Source organism: Narcine bancroftii, chromosome 6 (genome assembly GCF_036971445.1).
Source record: "Narcine bancroftii isolate sNarBan1 chromosome 6, sNarBan1.hap1, whole genome shotgun sequence".
Lineage (NCBI taxonomy): Eukaryota > Metazoa > Chordata > Chondrichthyes > Torpediniformes > Narcinidae > Narcine > Narcine bancroftii.
Genome location: NC_091474.1, coordinates 30809871 through 30834293, shown reverse-complemented (window position 1 = coordinate 30834293; position 24423 = coordinate 30809871). Strand labels below are relative to the sequence as shown.

The following is a 24423-nucleotide window of genomic DNA, read 5'->3' as shown; positions in this document are numbered from 1 at the left end:
ATAGTAAGGGTACTGAATAGTGCAGTTGAAAAGAGGGATCTTGGAAAACAGATATACAATTCCCTGAATGTGGCATCACAGGTAGATGAGTTTGTAAAGAGAGTATTTGGCATGTTGCTGTTCAGGTATCCAAGTATTGAATTGAGGTGTTGGGATATTATGAAGTTGTACACAACCAAATTTGGAGTATTGTGTGCAATTTGGTCATGTAACTCCAGGGAAGATTACAGTAAATTTGAGTATGTTGCCAGAGCTTGAGGAACTGAGTAAAAGGGAAAGGTTAAACAGTTTAGGATATTCCCTGGAGTTTTGGAGAATGAGGAGAGTTTTGATGGAGATACACAAAATTGAAGGGTATAGATTGAGTAAATACAAGCAGGCTTTTTAAATTAAGATTGGTTGAGAGTTGAAGGGCATAGGTTAAGGGTGCAAGGTGAAATGTTAAAGGAAGCCTGAGAGAGAACTTGACACAGTGAGTGAGTGTGGATCAAGCTGAAGTGGTTTATGTGGGCTCAATTTTGACTATGAAGAAAAATTTGACAAGTTCATGGATGGGTGGGCTATGGAGGGCTGTGCTTTGGGTGCAGGTCAATGGGACTAGGCGGAACAACAGACGGCAAGACTAATTGGGTTGTTTCTGTGCTGCTGTGTTCCGTGGCACAATCTACATTTCAATTAAAGCTGGAGTTATCTAGATTTGTGGTCTTGCTTGAGTTTATTTTGCTAAGAGGTCGAGGGTTGTTTACTTCCACCTTCTGGTACCCAAGAAGGGAAGGCAGATAACCCAGATCAGGTTAGAAGAGACAAGTGACTCAATTTTTTAAAAGTACTTTAGGAAAATTGTCCTGCAGTTATGCTATCATTCATTAACTTAACCAAAAGTGTTTATGTTCTGATTATTAAATGGCTGAGTGACTGTAGGGGGGGATAAGGGGTGGAATAACTAGTTAAAAGAGGTCAAAGAAAATAAGGTTTAAGAAGCAAAACTCAAGGGCTCATGAGAGTCAGGTAGCTAGGAAGGATTTTCAGAAGTGTCTTGAGAGAGGCACAAGGGGGAATGAAAAGACTTTGGCAAGTAAGATGAAGTAAAACTCTATGGCATGCCCTGCATATGAAAAACTGAAGGATGACCAGAGAGGAGATGCTCAGAAAAAGACCATTCGGCCAGCCAGTCCACTCTGCTATTACATCTTGAGCTGATCCATTTTCCCATTCAGGCCCACTCCCCTTGCTTCTCCCCATAGCCTTTGATATTCAGATAAATTTTAATCTCTGCCTTAAATATGCCCAACAATCTGGCCTACACAGTTGCCCGTAGCAGCAAATTTCAGAGCTTCAGAAGTTGTGCCCTCTTGTCCTTGACTCCCCGACCATGGGAAACAGCTTTGTCACATCTACTCTGTCCAGACATTTCAACGTTTAAAGTATTTCTCAGTTCCCCTCTCATTATTCTGAACTCCAAGAACCATCAAAAATTTCTCATATGCTAATCCCTTCATTCCAGGAATCATGCTTGTGAATCGTCAATAACCCTTTCCATTGCCAGAACATACTTCCTGAAATGAAGAGCATAAAACTCTGTTCTGTACTCCCAAGTAAGGCCTCAGAAGTGCCTTCTTCAGCCTCAACATTCCCATCCCTGCTCTAATATCCTATTCCTCTTGAAATGAATGCCAACATTGCATTTCCCCTCTCATACCTCTGTAGTTTCCTTTATTCCACTAGTATACAGACATCTCTGATTTTAGTTTCTCTCCCTCAAACTGAAGGGCAAATTCTATCATGTTATGATCAGTGCCTCCAAAGGGTTCCCTTACCTTTAAGTCTCTGATCAACTCTGGTTTATTACTTGATCCCCCATCCAGGCTGTTCTTAAAAAACCATCTTTTAGGATTTCTACAAATTCTATCTGTTGAGATCCAGACCCAACCTGGTTTTCCTAATCTATTTGTCTGTTAAAATCCACCAAGATTACTATAACATTGCCCTTCTGACATGCCTTTTCTATTTGCTCTTGTAATTTGTTGTCCACATGTTAGGGTGATATGGTTGACATAGTGGTTAGCGCAATGCCTTTACAGCGCTAGCAACCAGGACTGGGGTTTGAATCCCGTGTTGTCTGGAAGGAGTTTGTACATTCTCCCCTTGTCTGCGTGGGTTTTCTCCAGGGGTTCCAGTTTCCTCCCACTGTTCAAAATGTACCAGGGGTCTAGATTGGGTGTAAATTGGGCAGCACGGGCTCGTGGGCCAAAATGGCCTTTTCTATGCTGTATGTCTAAATTAACATCCTGGCTAGTGTTTAGAGGACTATATATAACTGCCAACAGTGTATTTTTACTCTTGTCATTTTTAACAACCCACAACGATTCTTTATCTTCTGATCCTATGTCACCTCTTTCTGATGATTTGGTGTTATTCCTTGCCAACAGTCCCACACCACCCTCTCTGCTTACCTGCCTATACATTCGATACATTGTGCATCCTTGGATATTCAGCTCCCAATGACATCCATCCTTTAGCCATGACAACATGATAGCCACAACGTTATATCTGATAACCTTTTCATTCCCACTGATCAGACTTTAATTCAGAAACATCCCTTCACCACTGCCCTATGTCTTTTGTGGTCAAGTCATTTTTTATTCCATGTATTTTAATTTTGTTGATGAGCCATCCACGAAGGACCTATTCAAATGTCTTACTAATGTCCATCTGCATCCCTACCCAAATTTTTTTCATGTCCTTTAATAAAAACAATTGATTTAAACCCATGCCAACTATCCCTAATAAGCTTTTTTTTCCCATAGTCTGTTGGAGTCTTTCAGAATTTCATTTGCAATAACAATTGCTCCCCTGAAAATGGAATCCCATTGCACAATAACTCCCCGTCTTCTGTTCCTCCATCTGGATCCATCCAAAACTCCAGCTATTCATTTCAGTCATGTGGGAGCAGCAGCTGGAAGCACATTTCCAACTTGCATGATGGTATATCACAGGGCCCAATTCTGCTGTAGATTGGGCAAGTTAAAGAAATGAAGTTGACCAATCCCCTGCACTCAGCGATCTGACAGGTATATCAAATGGGTTTTGTTGCAAAATTTCATTGACTCTGGAACATTCCCGGTATATGAGACTGAGGAAGGCTGAAGAAAACCTATTTGAATTGGTTCGGCAGGGAAAATCATTGGTGAATAGCCATGTAATGTGTTATGTTTGCACCTTCAGCTGAAAATATCCAATGCTTGAATGAAGTTAATTGTAGTTTCTGGTGCACTTTGGCTATCCACTAACCCTTGTTACTATCCCCGAGAAGACTGCACTTCTTTAAATGCTCATAAATCCTGTCCTTGTGTATCCTCTCCAATATTTTGCCCACCACTGATGTAATTTTCACTGATCTTCAATTCCCAATATTCTCCCTATTATCCTTTTAAAGAAAGGGAACACATTTTCCATTCCCCTATCCTCCAGCACCAAGGAGGATGTAAAGATCATTGCCAACGCCCCAGCAGACTCTTCCCTCCCTTCCCATAGCAACCTGGGGGGGTGGATATCTTATCTGGACTTGGTAACTTATCAATTATAAATCTCAACATGATCCAACGCATAAGCGTGTTCCATTCTGACCTCACCATGACCACGGTCTTTTTCTCTGGTGAATACAGAAGCAACATATTCATCTAGGGCTTCCAGATTAGAGCTAGGTACTATATAAGTATCTAGGTCCTTCATGGATGGCTCATCAACAAAATTAAAATACATGGAATAAAAAATGGCTTGACCACAAAAGACAGAGGGCAGTGGTGAAGGGATGTTTCTGAATTAAAGTCTGATCAGTGGGAATGAAAAGGTTATCAGATATAATGTTGTGGCTATCATGGAGTCATGGCTAAAGGATGGATGTCATTGGGAGCTGAATATCCAAGGATGCACAATGTATCGAATGTATAGGCAACCTCCTGCCTTCAAGCACATGTTGCAGCCTTTATCATTCAACAAGGGATTCAGTAGGAACCTGAAGGATTTTTTTTCACCTAGAAGGTGGTGGGTGCATGGAATGGGCTACCAGAGCATGTGGTTGAGGCAGGTAATATTGAAAAATTATTTTAAAAATTGGATGCATTTTGAGGGATATGGGCCAAACACAGGCAAGTGGGACATTTTGTTGAATGATGGTTAGTTGGGCTGAGGGACCTGTTTCCATGCTGTATGACTGCACAGTTGTTTTGGAAAGTCTGGAATGAAGGATATGGAATCAGTTATTTATCTTGTCTCTTGTTCTTTCTTCAGAGCAAATTTGATAATCTTTATGGATGCAGAGAATCGCTTATTGATGGCATCAAGCGTGCTACAGATGTCATGATAGCTGGGAAGGTGGCAGTGGTGGCAGGATATGGTGATGTGGGCAAGGGTTGTGTGCAAGCTCTTCGAAATTTTGGAGCAAGAGTTATTGTGACAGAGGTTGACCCCATCAATGCTCTTCAAGCTGCTATGGAAGGTAAGAGTGAAATGCTGAATTCTGAAGAGGAGCCACTTCACAACTAAATAGTGTTTGATTTTCATTGTTGTGCATTGTACAATGAATGCATGCACCAATACTCTGCTGGGCAGGCACATCAGAAAAAAACAATAGTATGCTTTTAATTAAAGATAAATAAATTCATTAGATAGTTTATTGTATTTCTCATAGTTCCAGAGCATAACTTTTCCCATGTTTCATTCTTTATCTTTGTTTAGATCTTGTTCCCATTTTTGTTTGGGTTTATAGCTTGTTTCCTCGTTCTCATATTCAAAATTGCTTCCTTCTGGTAACCTCAGTCTACTTCCCAATTTGTCCTTCAAGTAGGTTTTCAGTTAGTGGAATGCAAACTTTATACCGTGAGTTGTACCATATTTGTCCTTCATTTGTTCAAAAGATAATAATTTATTTCCCGAAAATCAATTTTCTATTCTTTTGATCCCTTTTCTCTCCCATTCTCTAAAGGAAATGTTATCTATTGTGAAGGGGATTAGTTGATTTTGCGTCAATATTTTGGTAGTTGATAATTTGTTTTTTTTTCCTTTCTACGTGAATCTTCTTCCAAATGTTGAACAGATAGTGCAGTACTGGTGAATTCCTATGTTGCATCAGCTTTTCATCCCACTTATATAGTATCTAGCTCTAATCTGGTCCAGTCTGGTTTTTCCCTTGTTTGATAAAAATCTGATAGGTATCTTAATTCATTAGATAGTTGATTAATATTCATGCAAGAAACAAGTCCATAGTGCAGACTGTACTTTTTGTGGTGCAACAAAGGGAGATGTTAACTTTGTTAGTGAAATAGGTAGTAATTTGGTCAGTTGGCTCATAGTTTCCATATAACAATTAGCTTTGAGGTGTAGTGGTCAGTGATGAAGCTTTCAAAGCAAAGAGTGGGATGTGGACCAGCTAGAAAATGGGAAAATGAAATTCGTACTAGGTGCTGCACTTTGGCAGGTCAACCCAGGGTTGTCTTGCATGATAAACATAGGCATCTGCAGTGGGTTGTAAAGAGTTTTTGGCACATTGGCCACCATACATCAAATTAATTAGAATCGGGATGTTATGTTGAAGTTGTACAAGACATTCTAAATTTTGAGGATTGTGGAGCCAAATTTACATTAAATTCAATGCATGATATGAAAATTGATATATTGAGAAAACATCCAAAAGAAAGAGATTATTCATATTATTCAAACGGACATAAAACCTATTCTAGGATTGATATGTTCTTGTTGTTGGCACAGATTCAAGGGAGAGTTCAAAAGACTGAAATTAAGACCAGACTTTTTTCAGACCACTCGACTTTGTTATTGACAATTACTTTAGAGGATATTCCGCTGAAAACATATAGATGGAGGCAAGACGTTTGGGAATACATAGAACAACAAATAAAAATATATTTCAAGATGAATGCAAATTCTGTAACAGACCAAATTTATATTATGGGATGCAATGAAGGCTTTCATTAGGGGACAAATAATTAGTTACATGACCAAGATTAAAAAAGAATATAATCGGGAAATAGAGCAGTTGGAAAAATAGATAGAAACTATAGAGAAAGATTTAATGCGAAGCGAAGATATAGAGAAAGAGAATTGACAGAGAAAAAAATTTAAAATATATGTTGCAAACATACCAAGTGGAGAAAATTATGAAAACAAAGCAAAGATATTATGAATTAGGAGAGAAAACCCACAAAATTTTGGCTTGGCAACTAAAAACAGAACAATCAACAAGGACCATCATAGCAACAAGGAAGGAGGATAAACAGATCTCGTATAACACGTTAGAGATCAATGGAAATTTAAAAAAATGTTATAAGCAAATGTATCAAACCAAAAACCTAGGGATGAATGACAAAATAGATGAATTTCTGTCAAACATTGAATTACCTCAATTACAATGGGAAGATCAAAATAAATTACTAAAGCCCTTGACAATTACAGAAATCCATGATACACTAATGACATTACCAAATAATAAAGCACCAAGCGAATATGGATTTGATAGTATATTTAACAGACCCAGATAAATCAATAAAAAGGTTATATACAAAATTGAAAGAATATGGGGAAATATCAGGATACAAGGTTAATATTGATAAAAATGAGGTGCTGCCAATAAATGGTCGATTACACAAAATGTAAAAGAGAACCCCTTTTAAATGACAATTATAAGCCATGTGTTACTTGGGTATCAGGATGGATAATAATTTAAATCATTTGTATAAATTAAATTACCAACTGTTAATAAAGAAAATACAGGAAGATTAAGAAAAATGGAAAGATTTACCACTAACTCTAATAGGAAGAGTAAATTGCATCAAGATGAATGTATTTCCACGGCTACAATACCTGTTCCAGACGCTACCGATTCCCTTGATGGGAATTTTTTATGAAATTAAACAAATAAAATTTCTACGCAAGGGTAAAAATTCAAGAGTGGCTTTGGAAAAATTAACATGGGGATTGCAGCTACCAAATTTCAAACTATTGCAGGGCAGCACAGTTAAGATATTAGATTTTTAATCAGACAGGAGAAAAACTGGCTTGGCTCAAGATAGATTATGTAAATTAGAAGAAAAGATCCCTGAACATTTATTCTATAAATGGGATGAGAAACTGGTGCAACATAACGATCTACCAATACTACATCATATACTAAAAATATAGAAGAGAATACATCTGGAACAAAAGATTATAAATTATCAAATACCAAAAATGTTAATGCAAAATTTTTGCAATAGACGATCTCTTTTTTTAAGGAATGGGCATGAAAAGGAATTAAAAGATTACTTTTTGGAAAATAATTAATTGATATGGGATATCACATGGTACTGTATTTTCATATCAGCTGAAAACTTATTTGAAAGAAGTTGGGAACTAACTGCTATGAATACTTAATTACAGACACTGAGATAGTTTAAAAAAAAATTATCACAAACAAATTAGCAAATCGCAATACAAGGAAAATGATGCGATATCAGGGTTGGGAAAAAGATTTAAATATACGAATAAAGAATGAAACATGGAAGGAATTAGGTGCAGCTACCATGATAAATACTATAAATACTCGGTTTTGTATGGTACAATACAATTGGCTCCATAGACTATATGTTACACCTCAAAAGTTAAGAATGGAATCCAACAATATCGGACAGATGCTTCCGTTGTAAACAAGAAATTGGAACAACAATACACATAATTTGAAAATGTACATAAGTGAAAACCTTTTAGGAGATTCAAACCTAATAAATAAAATTACAAATATAGGATACCAAACGACTCATAAATTTTCATGTTAAACAACATAAAAGATAAAGAATTAGGTGTAAAATTGGACGGGGTTTTAAACAAAAAATTTATTATGATTGTGCTTGCAAAAGCAAAAAAGTGCATAATGATAACTTGGAAAATGGAAGCAACCTTAAAAATCAACAATGGTACAAAGAAATGAACCTACAATGTAAAAAAACAAATTTGGGAACCAAACATAGAGTTTATTAGAAACTGCCAATTTCAGACCCCCATCTCTTGATGTGATAAGTTTCAATTATGAAAATAATTAAATATGAAATATTGGATGACACATTTTCTTGTTTTCTTCAATCGTTTATTTCTTCCTTTTCCTTTTATTTCTTTAAGTTATAGGGGATGGGGGGGGAAATGAAAATGTTACTGTATATATTAATACTGAATATTTGTATATATTATTGACTTGGTTCCACGGTGAAGTACTAAATAAAAAAAATTGTATTAAAAAAATGGAGAAATGGCAGATTGCATTCAATCAGGAAAATTGAAGTGATGCACTTCGGAAGAGCGAATTTGAAGGTTAATTGCAGGATTATTAACAGTATGGAGGAACGGATCTGTGGTTCACGCCCATTGGTCCTTCAATCTTGTGCAAGTTGATGGGATGGTAATGGTGTTGATGCTTTCATTAGTTTGGGGATTGAGTTCAAAAGCTTCAAGGTAATGTTAGAGCTCACTAAAACCAGTTAGACCACACTTGGAATATTGTTAGTTCACTTCTGGTTTCCCCATTATAGGAAGCATGTGGAAACTCGTGAGAGAATTTAGAGTACAAGATTGAGTGGTACAGATAAGGTGGATGGCCAGCAACATTTCCCAGAGGACATCTGTTTCAGATAATTGGAGGAAGTAGGGGATAGGTCTGAGGTGAGTCTTTTTTGGAGATGTTGCGTGAATGCAGTGCTTAGGTTGGTGGTGGAGGCTGGTACAATAGGGACATGCAAAAGATTTAGAAAGGCAAATATAGTAAGGAAAAGTGGATAATGGGCCATGAAGTTTGGAGTTAGATTGATGCTGGGGCAGGTTTAGATCGGTTGCAACATTGTGAGCTGAAGGGACCCAGACTGCTGTTCTGTGCACTACATTAGTCTATTAAGTGTGTCAATTCACACACCTAAGGGCTAAAACCTACACAGGAGCTGTTCAGCAGGTCTGACAACATACATTTGTTATTTTGGATAAATAACCTTTCATTTCCTTTCATGCATGTTCCCTCACCCAAGAATTTCTGGCAGCTTACTACTTACTGGCTCATTCTCTTCCTTCACCACACCCGATACTGGAGGTGATGCAGTAAAGCATTGATTAATCGGAGGAATAAGAATAATGGGTCGTCACTTTCTATCACCCATATTTAAATAGATGTGAGACTATTGGGTGTTGTGAAGTGGTTGAGAAATGCCAAATTTTCTGCCTGCATTCCACTTGTTGCAGATAGTGAAGGAGGTGCATGTAACTTGGGTGTGATTGAGTTAATTGCTACTTCACTCGAAATAACCTGCTCAGTGTAACCTTTTTAAAAATTGCCCTCCAAGTGAATTGCAGGTCCACTGCCTATGTTTCTAATCTTTGCTTTGATTACATCAATTTTGTGCACCAGCAGGATCTTTGTTTTGGAGGCTGTTTAAGATTCAAGGCATAGGCCTGGAGTAGAATGTTAGATAACATTGGTGGTCAAACAGGTCATTTTTTTAAAATTGTAATATGATTTTGTGACCATCTTTATTAAAAGCATTTATATAAGGTGCTTGATTACAGAGCAAAACAAAACTACTGGAGGAGCTCACAGGTCATGCAGAATCTGAAGAAACATGAACAGTTGATGAGGGTTTCAGCCTGAAATGTGGACTTTCTACTATCCTCTGTAGAAGGTGGAGTTATTGGTGGAGGCTGGTAGAACTATAGAACCCTGCAGGTCAAAAATAGACCCTTTGACCCTTACAGATGTCTCAAACTATTCTGCCTCGCCTCACTGACCTGCACGTGGATCATGTCCCTCCATGCCCCTCCCTCCATATACCTGCTCAAATTTTTCTTTAGTCAAAATTGAGCCTTTCGCCAATTCAGCTAGCAGCTCGTTCCATATAACTTTCTGTGTAAAGTTCCTTCCAATACTTCATGTTAAAATTTTCCTCTTGCAACGTTAACCCATGTCCTCTAGTTTTTTTCCACCTAACCTCAGTTGTAAAAGCCTGATTGTATTTAGTTTGTCTATAATCATAATTTTGTTTTCCTGTATGAAATTTCCCCTTAATTTTCTATGCTTCAGGGAAAAAAAATTCTAACTTGTTCAACATTGTAACTCAGTTCTTCAAGTCCTGGGAACCTCAAGTCTTCTCTGCACTTTTTCAATCTTGTTTCTTTCCTGTATTTAGGTGACCAAAACTGCTCACCAATGCCTTTAACTTAACAAAAACTACTATGGAGGAAAGGTTACAACTTTGTGTTACAACATCCAGCAGTGTTGAAGATGTTCATCCCTGGTGGGCAAAATAGACTGTTTTCAGATGCAGAAGAAGCCAGTCATTTTTCAGGTCAATTGCCAAATAAACAACAAGAGTAAAGGAAATAATAAAAGGACTGTTAAAATAATGTATATAAATAAGTTTGAATGTTAATAGTTTGATTATAGATGTTTAAGAAAAAAATGCTTCATTATATTTTTAAGAATAATACATAGCGATTTCTCTGGGGGAAGGAGGAGGATCTGTCCACTGCGAAAACTGTTGACATTTGCGATATACACCGCAACCCACAAAGAAAAGGGAGTTGTGGTTGTCTTACGAGGTAGCAAGGAGAACTCATTAAAGGGGGATTTAATATTATTTTCTTTAATATTATTCTTTAATCTTTTCATAGTTTTTAAAAATTTTCCTACTAATTGTGCCGTCGCGTATAGTAAAGAGTAAGAATAATCTAAAGTGATTTTAGACGAAGGGAGAAGGGGGTTGAAGAGGTGGAATAGAGGTGAAAATGGATTAAGATGAATACATCGAAATATATAATTATTAATATTAATGGAATTCACTATCAAATTAAGACACTACTTAAAAAAGAGAAAATAGACATAGCATTCATACAAGAAACACGCTTAACTGAGTTAGAACATCTCAAACTGAAGAGAGACTGGGTCGGCCATGTAGTTGCATCATCATCCAGTTCAAAAACCAGGGGGGTAGCTATATTAGTTGATAAGAATTTTCCAATTAAGATAAAGAAAGTAACGACAGACCCAGTGGGTAGATACGTAATGATGATGTGCCAGATTTATTCAGAATCTTGGAACTTGTTGAGCATTTATGCACCTAATGAAGATGACCAGGAATTTATGCAGGACATTTTTAATGATAGCAGACACACAGGGACATACCTTACTAGGGGGAGACTTTAATAGTTTTAACTTTGACCCATCAATAGCTAATACTGGGAAGACTACTACAAAAAAGTAAAGCAGCCAAATTTACATTAAATTCAATGCATGATGTGAAAATAATTGATATATTGAGAAAACACCATCCAAAAGAAAGAAATTATTCATATTATTCAAACAGACATGAAACCGATTCTCGGATTGTTCTTGTTGTCGGCACAGTTTCAAGGGAGAGTTTGAAAGACTGAATATAAGACAAAACTTATGAAATCCCATCTCTATTCAATAGTTTGTCATCCAATGTGCCAAAAGCTCCTGTTACAGCCCTACCTGTAACACCACTTTCAGTCAATTATTTACAGGCAGTGTCCAGGTTATGAACAACTCCTACTCACGAATGGACTTTTCCCCATTTGGGGCATGTGCATAATTATAACTCTAATTGGCATATAATGTTACCTCATGAATGCTAAATAAGAACATTAAGTACCTGTTTCACCTTACAAATTCAGCTTATGGACAGACCCAGATAACGGAACTCATTCGTAACCTGGTGACTGCCTGTATCTGTATTCCCAGATCCCTCTGTTCTACCACAATCCTCTGAGCCCTACTGTTCACTGCATGTCCTACCTTGGTTTGTCCTTCCAAAGTGCAACTCCTCATTTTCGTCTGCAATAAATTCCATCTGCCATTTTTCAACCCATTATTCCAGCTTGCCCAGATCCCTCTGCAAACTTTGAAAGCTTTCCTTGCTGTCTACAACGCCACAATCTTCATATCATCTGCAAACTTGCTGATCCAATTTACAACATTATCATCCAGATCATTGATATAGATCAGAAATAGTGGACCCAGCAGCAATCCCTGAGGCACATCACTAGTCGCAGGCCACCAGTCTGAAAGGCAATCATTTGCTACTGCTCTCTGGTTTCTCCGATAAAACCAATGTCTCATCCAGTTTACTACCTTACCATGAACAGTGAGGGACTGAACATTCCTGACTAACTTCCCATGAGAGACCTTGTCAAAGACCTTACTAAGGCTGTAGACTCATCCACGGGTTTTCCTTCAACTTTACAAGAATGGTTAAGCACAACCTACCATGCACAAAGTCATTTTGACTATCCATGATCACTCCCTGATATCCAAATATACCTGATCTCTAAGAATACCTTCCAATAACTTGCCTGCCACTGATATCAGGTTTATTGGCCTAAAATATCCTGAATTTATTTTTAGTGCCTTTTTTAAAATGGAACAATATAAGATATCCTCCAATTCTCTGGCACCTCACCAGTGGCTAATGATGTTAAATATATCTGCCAGGTCCCCAGCCATTTCTACACTAGTTTCTCATGGTCCAAAGGAATACCTTATCAGTTCCAGAGGATATATCCACCCATTTTTTTGGGACAGCAAGCACCTCCTCTTTAATCTGTAGATTCCATTAGCCTCACTGCTTGTTTGCCTCACTTCCATCAACTCTACCAGTTTCCTGCAAAGAAAAACACATTTAAAATCTCCATCTATTTTGGCTCCATACATAGTCAACCACTAATTTTTCCAAGGGTCCCAAATTTGTTCCTCGCTATCCTTTTGCTCTTGATATACCTGCAGAAGCTCTTGGGATTTTCTCTTACCTCGTCTGCCAAAACCTGTTTGTTTTTTTAAGCACCCCTGATTACTTTGTTTTACTCTTGCATTTTTTTTATACCCAGTTACCTTATTTGCTTCTTGTTGCCTATCTCTTCCATACACTTTTAACTGGAACCCCAATATTCCTCAAACCAATGTTCCCTGTGCCTGTTAACTTTGCTTTTAATCATGTACTTGCAAAATTTCACCTTTGAAGACCTCATGCTTACCCAGCACAGCTTTGCCAGAAAATAACTGGTCCCAATCCATTCTTTCTAGATATTTCTCATTTCCTCAAAGTTGGCCTTTCTCCTAGAATCTCAGCCAGACCTATCATTTGTCCTATCCAATTATATTCAAGCCTCTAAACAGTAGCCGGAATGTGAATAACAAATTACAACAGCAAATAGAAAAGGTGTGTCAAAAGAAGCAATTTGAACATGCAAGTAGATTGGGAAAATCAGGTTGGGACTGGATCTTCAGAGAATTCCTAGAAGGCCTACAAGATGGCTTTTTGGAGCAGCTTGTTGATGAGCCCACTGGGGAATTGGCTGCACTGGGTGTTGGGTAATGCACCAGAGGTGATTGGAGAGCTTGGAGTCATTAAGGGACGGTGATCACAATATGATTGAGTTCAATTTGAGATTTAACAAAGAGAAACTAAAATCAGATGTGTTGGTATTTCCATAGAACCTTAGAAAACAACAGCACAGAAAATAGGCCATTTGGCCCTTCTAGTTTGTGCCAAAACATTCTGCTAATCCTACTGACTTGTACCCTTTCAATAACCTTCCGGACCTGTCCCATCCATGTCTCTATCCAATTTATTCTTAAAACATGAGTTGGCCCGCATTTACCATGTCAAATGGCAGCTCACTCCAAACTTCCACCACTCTCTCTTTTTTTTTAAATTTTTTATTTTCTTCCACCACTCTCTGAGTAAAGAAGTTCCCCCTAAACCTTTCACCCTAAACCCATGTCCTCTTACATTTATCTCTCCTAACCTCATTGAAAGAGCCTACTTGTAAATACAAGTAGTAAATACTCTCTCTATACCTCTCATAATTTTGTAAACCTCTATTCCTTGGATTGTGGAAGAATGAGGGAAGATTTGATAAAGTCCTAACCTGTTTAATCTTTCCCTGTAACTCAACTCCTGAAGACCCAGCAACATCTGAGTAAATCTCTGCACTCTTTTGATCTTGCTGGTGTTCTTCCTGTAGTTTAGCAACCAGAACTGCACACAATACTTCAAATTAGGCCTCACCAATGACTTGTACAACCTCACTATAACATCCCAACTCCTGTACTTATTTCTTTGATTTATGAAGGCCAAGATACCAAAAGTTTTCTTTATAACCCTGTCTACCTCTGACGCCACTTTCAGGGAATTATATCTGTATTCCCAGATCCCTTTGGTCCTCCACACTCCTCAGTGCCCTACCATTAACTACATATGTCCTTCCAAAATGCCACGCCTTGCACTTGTCTGCAATAAATTCCATCTGCCATTTTCTGGCCCATTTTTCCAGTTGGTCTAGATCCCTCTGCAAGCTTTGAAAGTTTTCCTCGCTGTCCACAACGCCTCCAATCTTAGTGTCATCAGCAAACTTGCTGATGCAATTTCCCACATTATCATCCAGATCATTGATATAGACAACAAACAACAATGGTCCCAGCACCGATCCCTGAGGCACACCACAGGTCACAGGCCTCCGGTCTGAGAAGTAGTCATCCACTACTACTGTCTTCTACCATTCAGCCAATTTCAAATCCATTTTACAACCTTCTGAACTAGCGTCCCATGTGGGACTTTGTCAAAGGCCTTACTAAAGGCCAGGTAGACAACATCCACAGCCTTTTCTCCATCTACTTTCTTGGTAACCTCAAAAAAACTCAAGATTCGTTAAACACAACCTACCACTCACAAAGCCATGCTGACCATCCTTAATCAGCCCTTGGCTGACTTGTATATCCAATCTCTCAGAACACCTTCCAATAATTTACCTACTACTGACATCAGACTCACTGGCCTACAATTTCCTGGTTTAATTTTTGAGCCTTTTTTAAACAGCAGAACCACATGAGCTATCCTCCAATCCTCCGGCAGCTCACCCATGACTAAGGACACGTTAAATATTTCTGCCAGGGCCCCTGCAATTTCTACACTATCACGTCAGGCCCAGTGGATTTATCTACCTTTATACACAGTGAGCAAGCACCTCCTCTTTAATCTCTATACGTTCCATGCCAATTTCCTGATGCAAAAAAACTGTTTAAAGTCTTCCCCCATTTCATTAGGCTCCACACACAGACAACCACTCTGAGCTTCTAGGGGATCAATTTTGTCCCTTAATGCTCTTTTACTCCTAACATATTTGTAGAAACCCTTTGGGTTTACCTTCACATTATCTGCGAAAGCAACTTCTTTTTGCCTTCCTAATTTCATAAAGTATTTTCTATACTCTTCCAGTACCTCATATGCACCTTGTTGCCTATATTTGCTATACACCACTCTTCCTCTTTACTAGATTACTAATATCCCTATACCTGTTAAATTTGCCTTTAATCCTGATAGGAACATGCAAACTCTCCACTCAAAATTTCACCTTTGAAGGCCTTCCACTGACTGAGCACATCCTTGCCAGAAAACAAATTATCCCAATCCACTCCTAGCTCTTTTCCACAAAATTGGCCTTTCTCTAATTTAGTATCTGAACTCGAGGACCAGACCTATCCTTATCCATAATTAACTTGAAACTAATGACATTATGTTCACTGGACCCAAAATGTTCACTGATACCTGACCTGTCTGGTTCCCAAATAGGAGATCATCCTCTCTCGTTGGAATCTCTACATATTTGACACATTTGACTCCAAGCCATTTTTACAGTATTAGAGTCCCAGTCAATATGTGAAAAGTTTAAATCTCCTAGCATCACAAGTTTCTGTTTCTTACATCAGTCTGCTATCTCTCTACAGATTTCCTCCTCCAATTTTCTGACTTTTGGGGAACTTGTAATACAAATCTAAATGTGGTCACACCTTTCCCGTTTCTCAGCCCCACCCATATGGCCTCTGTAGACAAGCCCTCTAGGCTGGTCTGTCTAAGCACAACTGTGATAATTTCACTGACTAGCAATGCCACTCCTCCCCCTTTCTTCCCTCCCCCTTATCATATCTGAAACAACAGAACCCCGGAACATTGAGCTGCCAGTCCTGCCCAAGTCTCACTAATACTAATAATGTCGTAATCCCACATGCCAATCCACGCCCTGTCTGAAAATACTCCTTGTATTTAAATAAATACACCCAAGAACATTTCTATCTTTCTATCACGTACAAACCTTTGATTCTTGTCTATACATGCAGTCCTTGCATGTCGTTATCTATCTCCACCTCACTATCTAACATAACCCTCAGTAGAGTTAAAGAAATTACACTGGCATGAGAGAAGAATGACAATGTAAATTGAAAGGGTTACTAAAAGGGAAGATGGCAGAGCAGCAATGGATGGAGTTTCTGCAGGAAATGAGGAAGGTGCAGGAGAAATACATTCCAAAAAAAGTGGAAATATTCAAATGGATAATATTCAAGTGGCTGATAAGGAAAGTCAAAGCCAACGTAAAAGAGGGCAGACAAGGAAGAAAATTAGTGGGAAGATGTAGGTTTGGGAAGTTTTGAAAAAAGCTTGTAGAAGATAACAAAAAACTCATAAGGAGGGAGATGAATGAAAGTAGGCTGGCAAATAATATCAAAGGGGATACAAAAAGGATCATACACAGTACAACCCCTGATTATCCAAAATGGTCAGGACCGGGCCTATTTTGGATAAATTATATTTTCGGATAATTGATCATTTTTTAAAAACACCCAGTGGCAACAGCAAACACTTGTAACAACAACAAACAAGGGAAGGCTTTTTAAGCATGAAATAATGTTTAATTCTCACCAAAAGGCAACTTGAACAAAATAAGATAAATCCAACACCAAAAACTCAATTCTACTCTGGTTTTTCCAAACTTCCAAATTTTTTTTTTCAATCTGTGATGTCAGTTTGGCTCTGAAAAATTTTCAGGTAACTTGAGGATTTCTGATTGTTTCAAATATCCTCATTTATCCAAAATTTTTTGGCGGTGAAATGACATTATTTCGGCTTCAAAATTTTTCTGTTAAATGAAAATTTCTGATTTTTCTGATCCTCGATTATCTGAAAAAAATTTTGGAGCCAAAGAGACATCACTTCCAGGTCCAGAAAAATTTTGGATAACTGAGGATTTTGGATAATCTGATCTCGGATAATCAGAATTGTACTGAATATATGGAGGTGAAAGTAGATGTAGAGCCACAAGAAAGATGCTGGAGAAATAATGTTGGGAATCAAGGAGATGGCAGAGGAACTAAATAAGTACCATATATCAGTCTTCACTGTGGAAGAAATTAACTGTTTGCCTGATATCGAAGGGTATTGCAGGGTCCCAGAAGACTGGAAAATCACAAATGTCATCCACTATTCAAGAAGGGAAGGAGGCAACAGAAAGGAAATTATAGATCAGTTAGCCTGCCGTCAGTGGTTGGGAAGATGTTGGAGTGTGGTTACAAGATAGGCCAAAGCCATCATGGTTTCCTTAAGGAAAAGTCTTGCTTAACAAACCTTTTTGAAATTTCTTGGTGACCAGCAGGCTGGATAAGGGAGATGTAGTGGGCATTGTGTTTGAATTTTTAGAAGGCATTTGACAGTACTGCCCACAAGGCTACTTAACACGATAAATGCCATGGTACAATGGGTAGTGTCTGAATACAGGGATCATACTCTGGTTGGCTGCAAGTTGCTCGTGGTTTTCCACGGGTCAGTGTTGGGTCTGCATCTTTTTGTTGTTCAGTAAAATACCTGTTATCCGAAATTTAAGCAACTGGTAAAAAGATTGCATAAAATAAATAGATAAGAAATACTGAAGTTTAAAATTGGTGCACCTTGCATTTAGTTCGCCAATCCAGGCAAAACGCCATCTCAAGCAACCAGAAAATTCACTTATCTGGTATCCACCAATCCCCATAGGTGCCAGATACTAGGGGTTTTGCTGTATATTAATGATTTAGATTATAGACTGAATGGCTTTGTGATAAAGTTTGCAGATGATACAAAGGTAGGTGGAGGAGCAGGTAGAGTTGAGGAAACTGAGGCTGCAGAAGTGATTAGGCAGATTAGGAGTGGCCTAGAAGAGGCAAATAATGTACCATTGTGGGCTTTGGTAGAAAAAAATAAACAGGAAGACTTTTTTTAAAGGGGGAGAAAATTGAAAATACCCAGATGCAAATAGACCTGGGAGTCCTTGTCTGATAGTAAACTTACATGTTGAGTCTATGATGAAGATAATGTTAGCATTCAAGAGGAATAGAATATAAGATCAGAAATGTGATGTTGAGTCTTTATAAGGCAATATTGTGAGCTGTTTTGGGCTCCTCATTTGAGGAAGGACATGCTGACATTGAAGAGGATTCAGAGGAAGGCCACAAGGATGATTCCAGTTATGAAAGGGTTATATGAAGAGGATTTGACAGCTCTTAGCCTGTACTCTTTGAATTTAGGAGAATAAGGGGTGATCTCCTTGCATCATTTTGAATGTTGAAGGGCATAAACAAAGTAGATGTAGAAAGGTTGTTTCCAATGTAGGAGAGTCGAGGACGAGAGCACAATTTCAGAATTGAGAGGCATCTGCTTAGAAGAGATGTGTAGGAGTTTCTTCATCCAGAAAGTGGTAAATCTGTTGAATTTGTTGCCACAGGTAGTTCTGGAGGCCAGGTTATGTATATTTAAGGCAAGGATTGCTAGGTTTTTGATTGCCGGAGCTTGAAAGGTTATGGGGAGAAGACTGGGTGGTGGGGATGAGTGGGGAAATGGATCAGCTCATGATTAAATGGCGAGGAAGACTCAATGTGTTGAATGGCCCATTTCTGCTCCTTGTGTATGGTCTTATCCATAATTATCTTGAAACTAATGGGGTTATGATCACTGGTCCCAAAGTATTCCCTACACACACTTCCATCACGTGTCTCATTCCTTCATAGGAAATCTACTGTGTTACTCCTTCTAGTTCACTGGTTCCCAACCTTTTACTTTCCACACTCATACCACTTTAAGTATTCTCTATGCCATAGGTGCTCTGTGATTAATCAGAGATTGCTTAAGGTGGTATGTGGGTGGAAAGACAAAGTTTGAAAACCACTGTTTTAATCATTGCATATTGATTCATCATGTGCACAGTTTCATAACTCCAAAGGAAATGGACCAATGACAATTTTTCTCAAGCAAAATATTTCAGTAATAATTGGGTCTAGAGCAGTGATTCTCAACCTTCCCTTCCTACTCGCATAGCAATCACTTACTAATCACAGAACACATGCCATAGGGAATAATTAAAGTGGTATGTGAGTGGAAAGTAAAAGGTTGGGAACCACTGCTCTAGTTGGTACTTCTAAATGTTTAGAAAAGTTTTCTGAATATATTTGGTAAACTGTAACCCATCCAGCCCTCTTACAGTGTGGGATTCCCAACAATATGTGGAAATTTAGTCAGCTACTATCACAAACTCATTTCCTGCAGAAATATGTGGTCTCCTTGCAGACTCTCTTGGTGACTATTGGAGGGTCTATAATGCAACCTCATTAATGTAGTCACACCTTTCCTGTTTCTTCTTTTCACCTAAATAGCTTCAGCAGATGAGCCATCCATTCTGTCCTGTCTGAGTATTGATGTGGCATTTTTCCTGACCATCCCTTGCCCTCTTATCATGATTGAAAGCAGAACGTTGACCTGCAGTTTCACTAATAGCCACAATGCCATGGCTCCATATGTCTATCCACCCCCTTCTCTGGCTTTCATACAATTCTTGCATTGAGGTAAAGACATCTCAACATTAATCCCACCGTTTTGATTTCTGTCTTTGTATGCAGTCTGAACAATCTTTCTTCAGCCCCCACTGTCTGCTCGAGGACTCAAGAAACAGTTAAGTCTCCTAGATTGGCTGATCCACTTTGCTTATTAACAATTAGTGGCTTTAAATTTGAATTTGGGGTTTGAATGTCTATTTCATTGTGATTGGTTGTATGGCAACCTAAATGCTGTTTCCGTAAACCAGACATGTTATGCAAGATATGCTATTGAATTTGAAGGACCCCAATTACAGTAATCAAACTCTTTTTAAATTGTAGGTTATGAGGTCACAACCATGGATGAAGCTTGTAAAGAAGGGAATATCTTTGTGACAACAACTGGCTGCAAAGACATAATTGTTGGAAGGTAAGAAATGGCTGGCACTTAACTTAATCTAAACACATTTTAGGATGTTAGTAAATTGGAGTGCAGAAGAGATTCAGCAGAATATTACTGGAATAGAGAGTTTGAGTTTTAGGGAGAAGTTAAATAGGCTGTGTCCTTGTACCCAAGAGTGTAGGTGTCTGAGGGATGGAACTTGTATAAGTTTATAAAATCATGAAAGGCGCAGATAAAGTGAACGCCAGATCCTTTTCTGATGGATGGTTCTAGATTGGGGCGGCCAAACCACAGCTCGCGAGCCACACGTGGCTCTTTGACGTATAATATGCGGCTCACAGAAATGGGTTGGCTGAGACAAAGCTTCATACTATGCCCGGGCTGCCTGCCCATCCAAGCTCCCGATACCCCGACCACGGACTCTGGCCTGGCCGTCCATCCAAGCTCCTGATGCCCTGAACAATGCAGGGACTTGCGGTCAAAAGTAGTGAGCGTGTAATAGTCGACTCCCTAAAATTTACCCTAAAAATTGGTGCTCAGACTTTGACAGTTACAAGTATATATGCTATGTGTACTTTTTGATCATTGAAACTAATACAAATGAGCAGTTTAAAAACTACATACATGAATAAATGTTATGGACATGTATTTCTTTATGTAAAATATTTGTAACAATGTGTATGTAATTATTTATGTCTTGTGGCTCTCTAACATCTGAAGTTTATCATATGTGGCCTTTGTATTAAGCAAGTTTGGCCACCCTATTCTAGATGAAGGGAGAGATTTGAGAAGGAATTGTAAGTGTTTTTAGAAGAGTGGTCCCTATCTGAGAACAAGCTAAACAGGATGTTCAAAAAACATTTGGACAGATTTATGGATTTACAGGAATATGGATTAAATACAAATGGAACTAACCTCCAATGCCATCTTGGTTAGTGTGAACGAGTTAGGCTGGAGAGTCTTTTCTGTGCTAGATGACAAACAGTTTCACAAACTTGTCGTGCGTAATTTTGATCACCTCACTTTTGTGATTTTTTTTTTTGGTTTTCTGTGATCTGGTCCACTCCAACATGCCCTGAATTGAAGGAGAACTATCCTTGTAGGGAGATTACCTGGACCTTTTTGAGAGGTTTCATTTGGAATGGCAGGGGGCTGGAACCAACTGTGCAGCAAATAGAAGGATTGAGGGTTAGGCCAACTAAGTCTGGGAAGGGTAAGCAGGGCCAGACTAATGAATACAGTGGGGCTAAGAGACTGAAGTGTGTTTATTTCAATACAAGGATTATTTACTGATGAACAGAGCCTGGATCAGTACCTGGAATATTATGATGCAGTGACGGCGTCTTTTCTGCAAGAGGTTCAATGATCCTAGTTTTGTTTTTTAAGACTATTTTGAAAGATGGCGGGGTTGCGTTACTAATTGGAGTGTATCACATCTGCATTCAGAGGACATACTGGAGGGCATGCATATGTATGTGGTTAAATCACTAAAATTGGATACCATCACTCTGGAGTTGTACTTTTGGCCTCTCTGTAGTCAGCAGGAGATGGAGGAGTAGAGATGCAGTCAAATAATGGAAAGTTGTGAAAATACCAGGTCGTGATGGTGTGCGACTTCAACTGCTGCGAGTTTGACTGGGACATCTTTTATGCAAAAGGATTAATGGGACAGAATTTCTTCAGTGTATCTAAGGGTTCTTTGAAACAGTACGTGGGCAGCCAACTGAAGACCATGCTGGACATTGGATTAGGAAATGAGATTGAGAAGGTGACTCCTTTTCAGTGGGAGAGGATTTTGGGAACAGTCCTCTGAATTTCAGATACAAGATATTATAAATAGTTGAGGACAAATCTGGACCTTGCAAGATGATTAGTCAGGAGCTCGGGGGGTTTAATTGGAAACACCTGTTGTCAGGCAGGTCCACATCTCTTGTGGGAGGTGTATAAAGGACAAGGTGATGGAAGCTTGGATAATTTTTAAAAAAAGAAATATTTCAGATTTAAGAAAGTAAAATGAGGGCCCTATAGGAGTATAAAGATGGAAGGAAAGTCCTCAATCATGCATTGACTAAAAAGGTAGTCATGTCCTTCAAGTCGGATCAAGGCATTTTGTGCTTGCATTAAAAAAAACAAAAGAATAACTATGGGGAGGTTAGGGCAACTCCAGCACAAAAGTTATTTATGCTTGGTGTCAAGAGGAAGTGACAAGGTATGAAACAACCTGCATGGCAATCTTGAGGCATCTGTGGACATGGACACCAAGTAATTTTGAAATTACCAGTCAGCAGAAGTATTCAAGGAATATCATGTGGATTCCCACTCTTCTCAACCTACCCTTATGCTTGGTTCCTTCCAAATTATGGTCTTGTTTGTTATTTTGACAAAGTATGCACTCAGCCATTTCTGATGCATTAAATAGGAGGGACTGAAATTGAATACCCCTTTGAAATGTGCGGGTATGTGAGAGAATGCCCAGCAGCTGAAGACACTGTTAGCTTTTTAAATTTTTTTTAAATTTTTCACACTATGAACCATACTGACCAAAATACACACAAACATTTCCCTCTTGAATATACACAGTGTCATTTTCTCCCCTTTACCCCCCCTCCCTTCCCTCCCTCCTTCACCCCCTATCCCCACCCACTCAACGTTCAACATGTATGATACATTAAACCCATGAATGGGATATGTTCAGAAACATGTTAACATGCAACTCAATAGATGGCTCAGTTCAAATCTGGCACTGTCTGTAAGGAACTTGTGTTTTCTCCCCATGTCTGTGTGGATTTCCCCTGGATTCTCTAGTTTCCTCCCAGCTTCCAAAAACGTAAAGGTATTGGAAGTGAATTAGGTGTAATGGGCATGTGGGCTGGAAGGGCCTATTACTGTCCCATAAATCTAATTAATTAAAAAAATAAAAATTCAAAATGTAATAGTCCCAGAAACAACGGCCTCATATTTGTCAGAAGTTGAAGCTTGTTTAAAATGGGATTTGTTGATCCATGTCTCCTTATGGACTTGTACAGCTACATGTGTCATCAAGACCTTATATGGTTTTTTATTTTCTGCATTTAGACCAGAGGTTTTCAAACTTTTTCTTTCCACTCACATACCACCTTAAGTAATGCCTAATGCCATAGGTGCTCTGTGATTAGTAAAGGATTACTTAGTGGTATGTGAGTAGAAAAAAAATGTTTGAAAACCACTGTTTTAATTATAACTAATTGACTCATTATTTGCACAGTTTCATAACTCCAAAGGAAATGGGAAAATGTCAATTTTTCTCAAGCAAAATATTTCAGTAACAATTGGGTCTAGGGCAGTGATTCTCAACTTTTTCCCTCACATATCACCTTAAGTAATCCCTTAGTAATCACGGAGCACCTATGGCATAGGGATTACTTAAGGTAGTATGCGAGTGGAATGAAAAAGTTTGAAAACCACTGATTTAGACCCATATCCCAGCACTCTTCTGTGTCCTCCAGGTGGTGAATGACGCCAGGCAGCTGAGACCTGTTGAATCATCACCTTGTGCTTCCTGTCTGCCAACCAATTTTCTCTCCACATCAATACATTACCTTCAAATTTGGCCAGTAATCTGTTGTGCAATAATCAAGATTTCACTTTCATAAATCCTTGCTGACAAGGACAAATCCTGTTGTTATTTTCCAAATGCACAGCGATGGCATCTTTAATTGACTCCAGCATTTTCCCCACTGCAGTAATCTAAAATTCTGAATTCTTTGTCCTTTCTTAAAAAGTAGCAACCTTCCAATCCAAAGAAGCTGATCCACAGTGCAGAGAATGTTGAAAAATTACTAATGAATCTATTATATCTGTGGACAAATCCTTCTATATTTTAGGATGTAGATTATCAGGTCCTGGGTACTTTTTAACATGCATCTCCATCAATTTATCTAACACAATGTCATGACCGATAGTAATTACCCTCAATTCCTCTCTGCTAGTCCCTCAGACCCCTGAGACTATCCATATGTGTAAAGAACATAGAAATATTGTAACCTGATCCCATGTAAAGGAAAACTTGTGATACTTTGTTCACTCTTGGTCTAATTCAGAGATCCTTGTCTGAGGGAGAACAACCAGAGAATGGTCAAGATCAAATCTTAGCCAGTTTCATAACTGGGGTCAGCTGAGTAAAGAAAGGGTTGAACTTTAAAAAAAAACACTATTTGGAGACACAGAGGAATCTGAAGCTAAAAACAATCTGCTGGAGGGACTCTAGATTTTGAAGGGTTCCTGTCTGAAACGTCGACCGTCCTTCTCCACGGATGCTGCTTGACTT

At 38.6% G+C, this 24423-nt stretch overlaps 1 protein-coding gene across 2 annotated transcripts in view; it reads left to right on the top strand.

Annotated features, from left to right (window-relative positions):
* The window catches only part of ahcy (adenosylhomocysteinase), a 54798-nt gene that overhangs the window by 18483 nt on the left and 11892 nt on the right, over positions 1 to 24423 (top strand). For both annotated transcript variants that reach the window (XM_069884594.1, XM_069884595.1), the window contains 2 exons: positions 4291 to 4498; positions 20057 to 20144. In XM_069884594.1, the coding sequence (XP_069740695.1) occupies positions 4291 to 4498; positions 20057 to 20144 (296 nt within the window). The remainder of the gene's footprint in view (positions 1 to 4290; positions 4499 to 20056; positions 20145 to 24423) is intronic.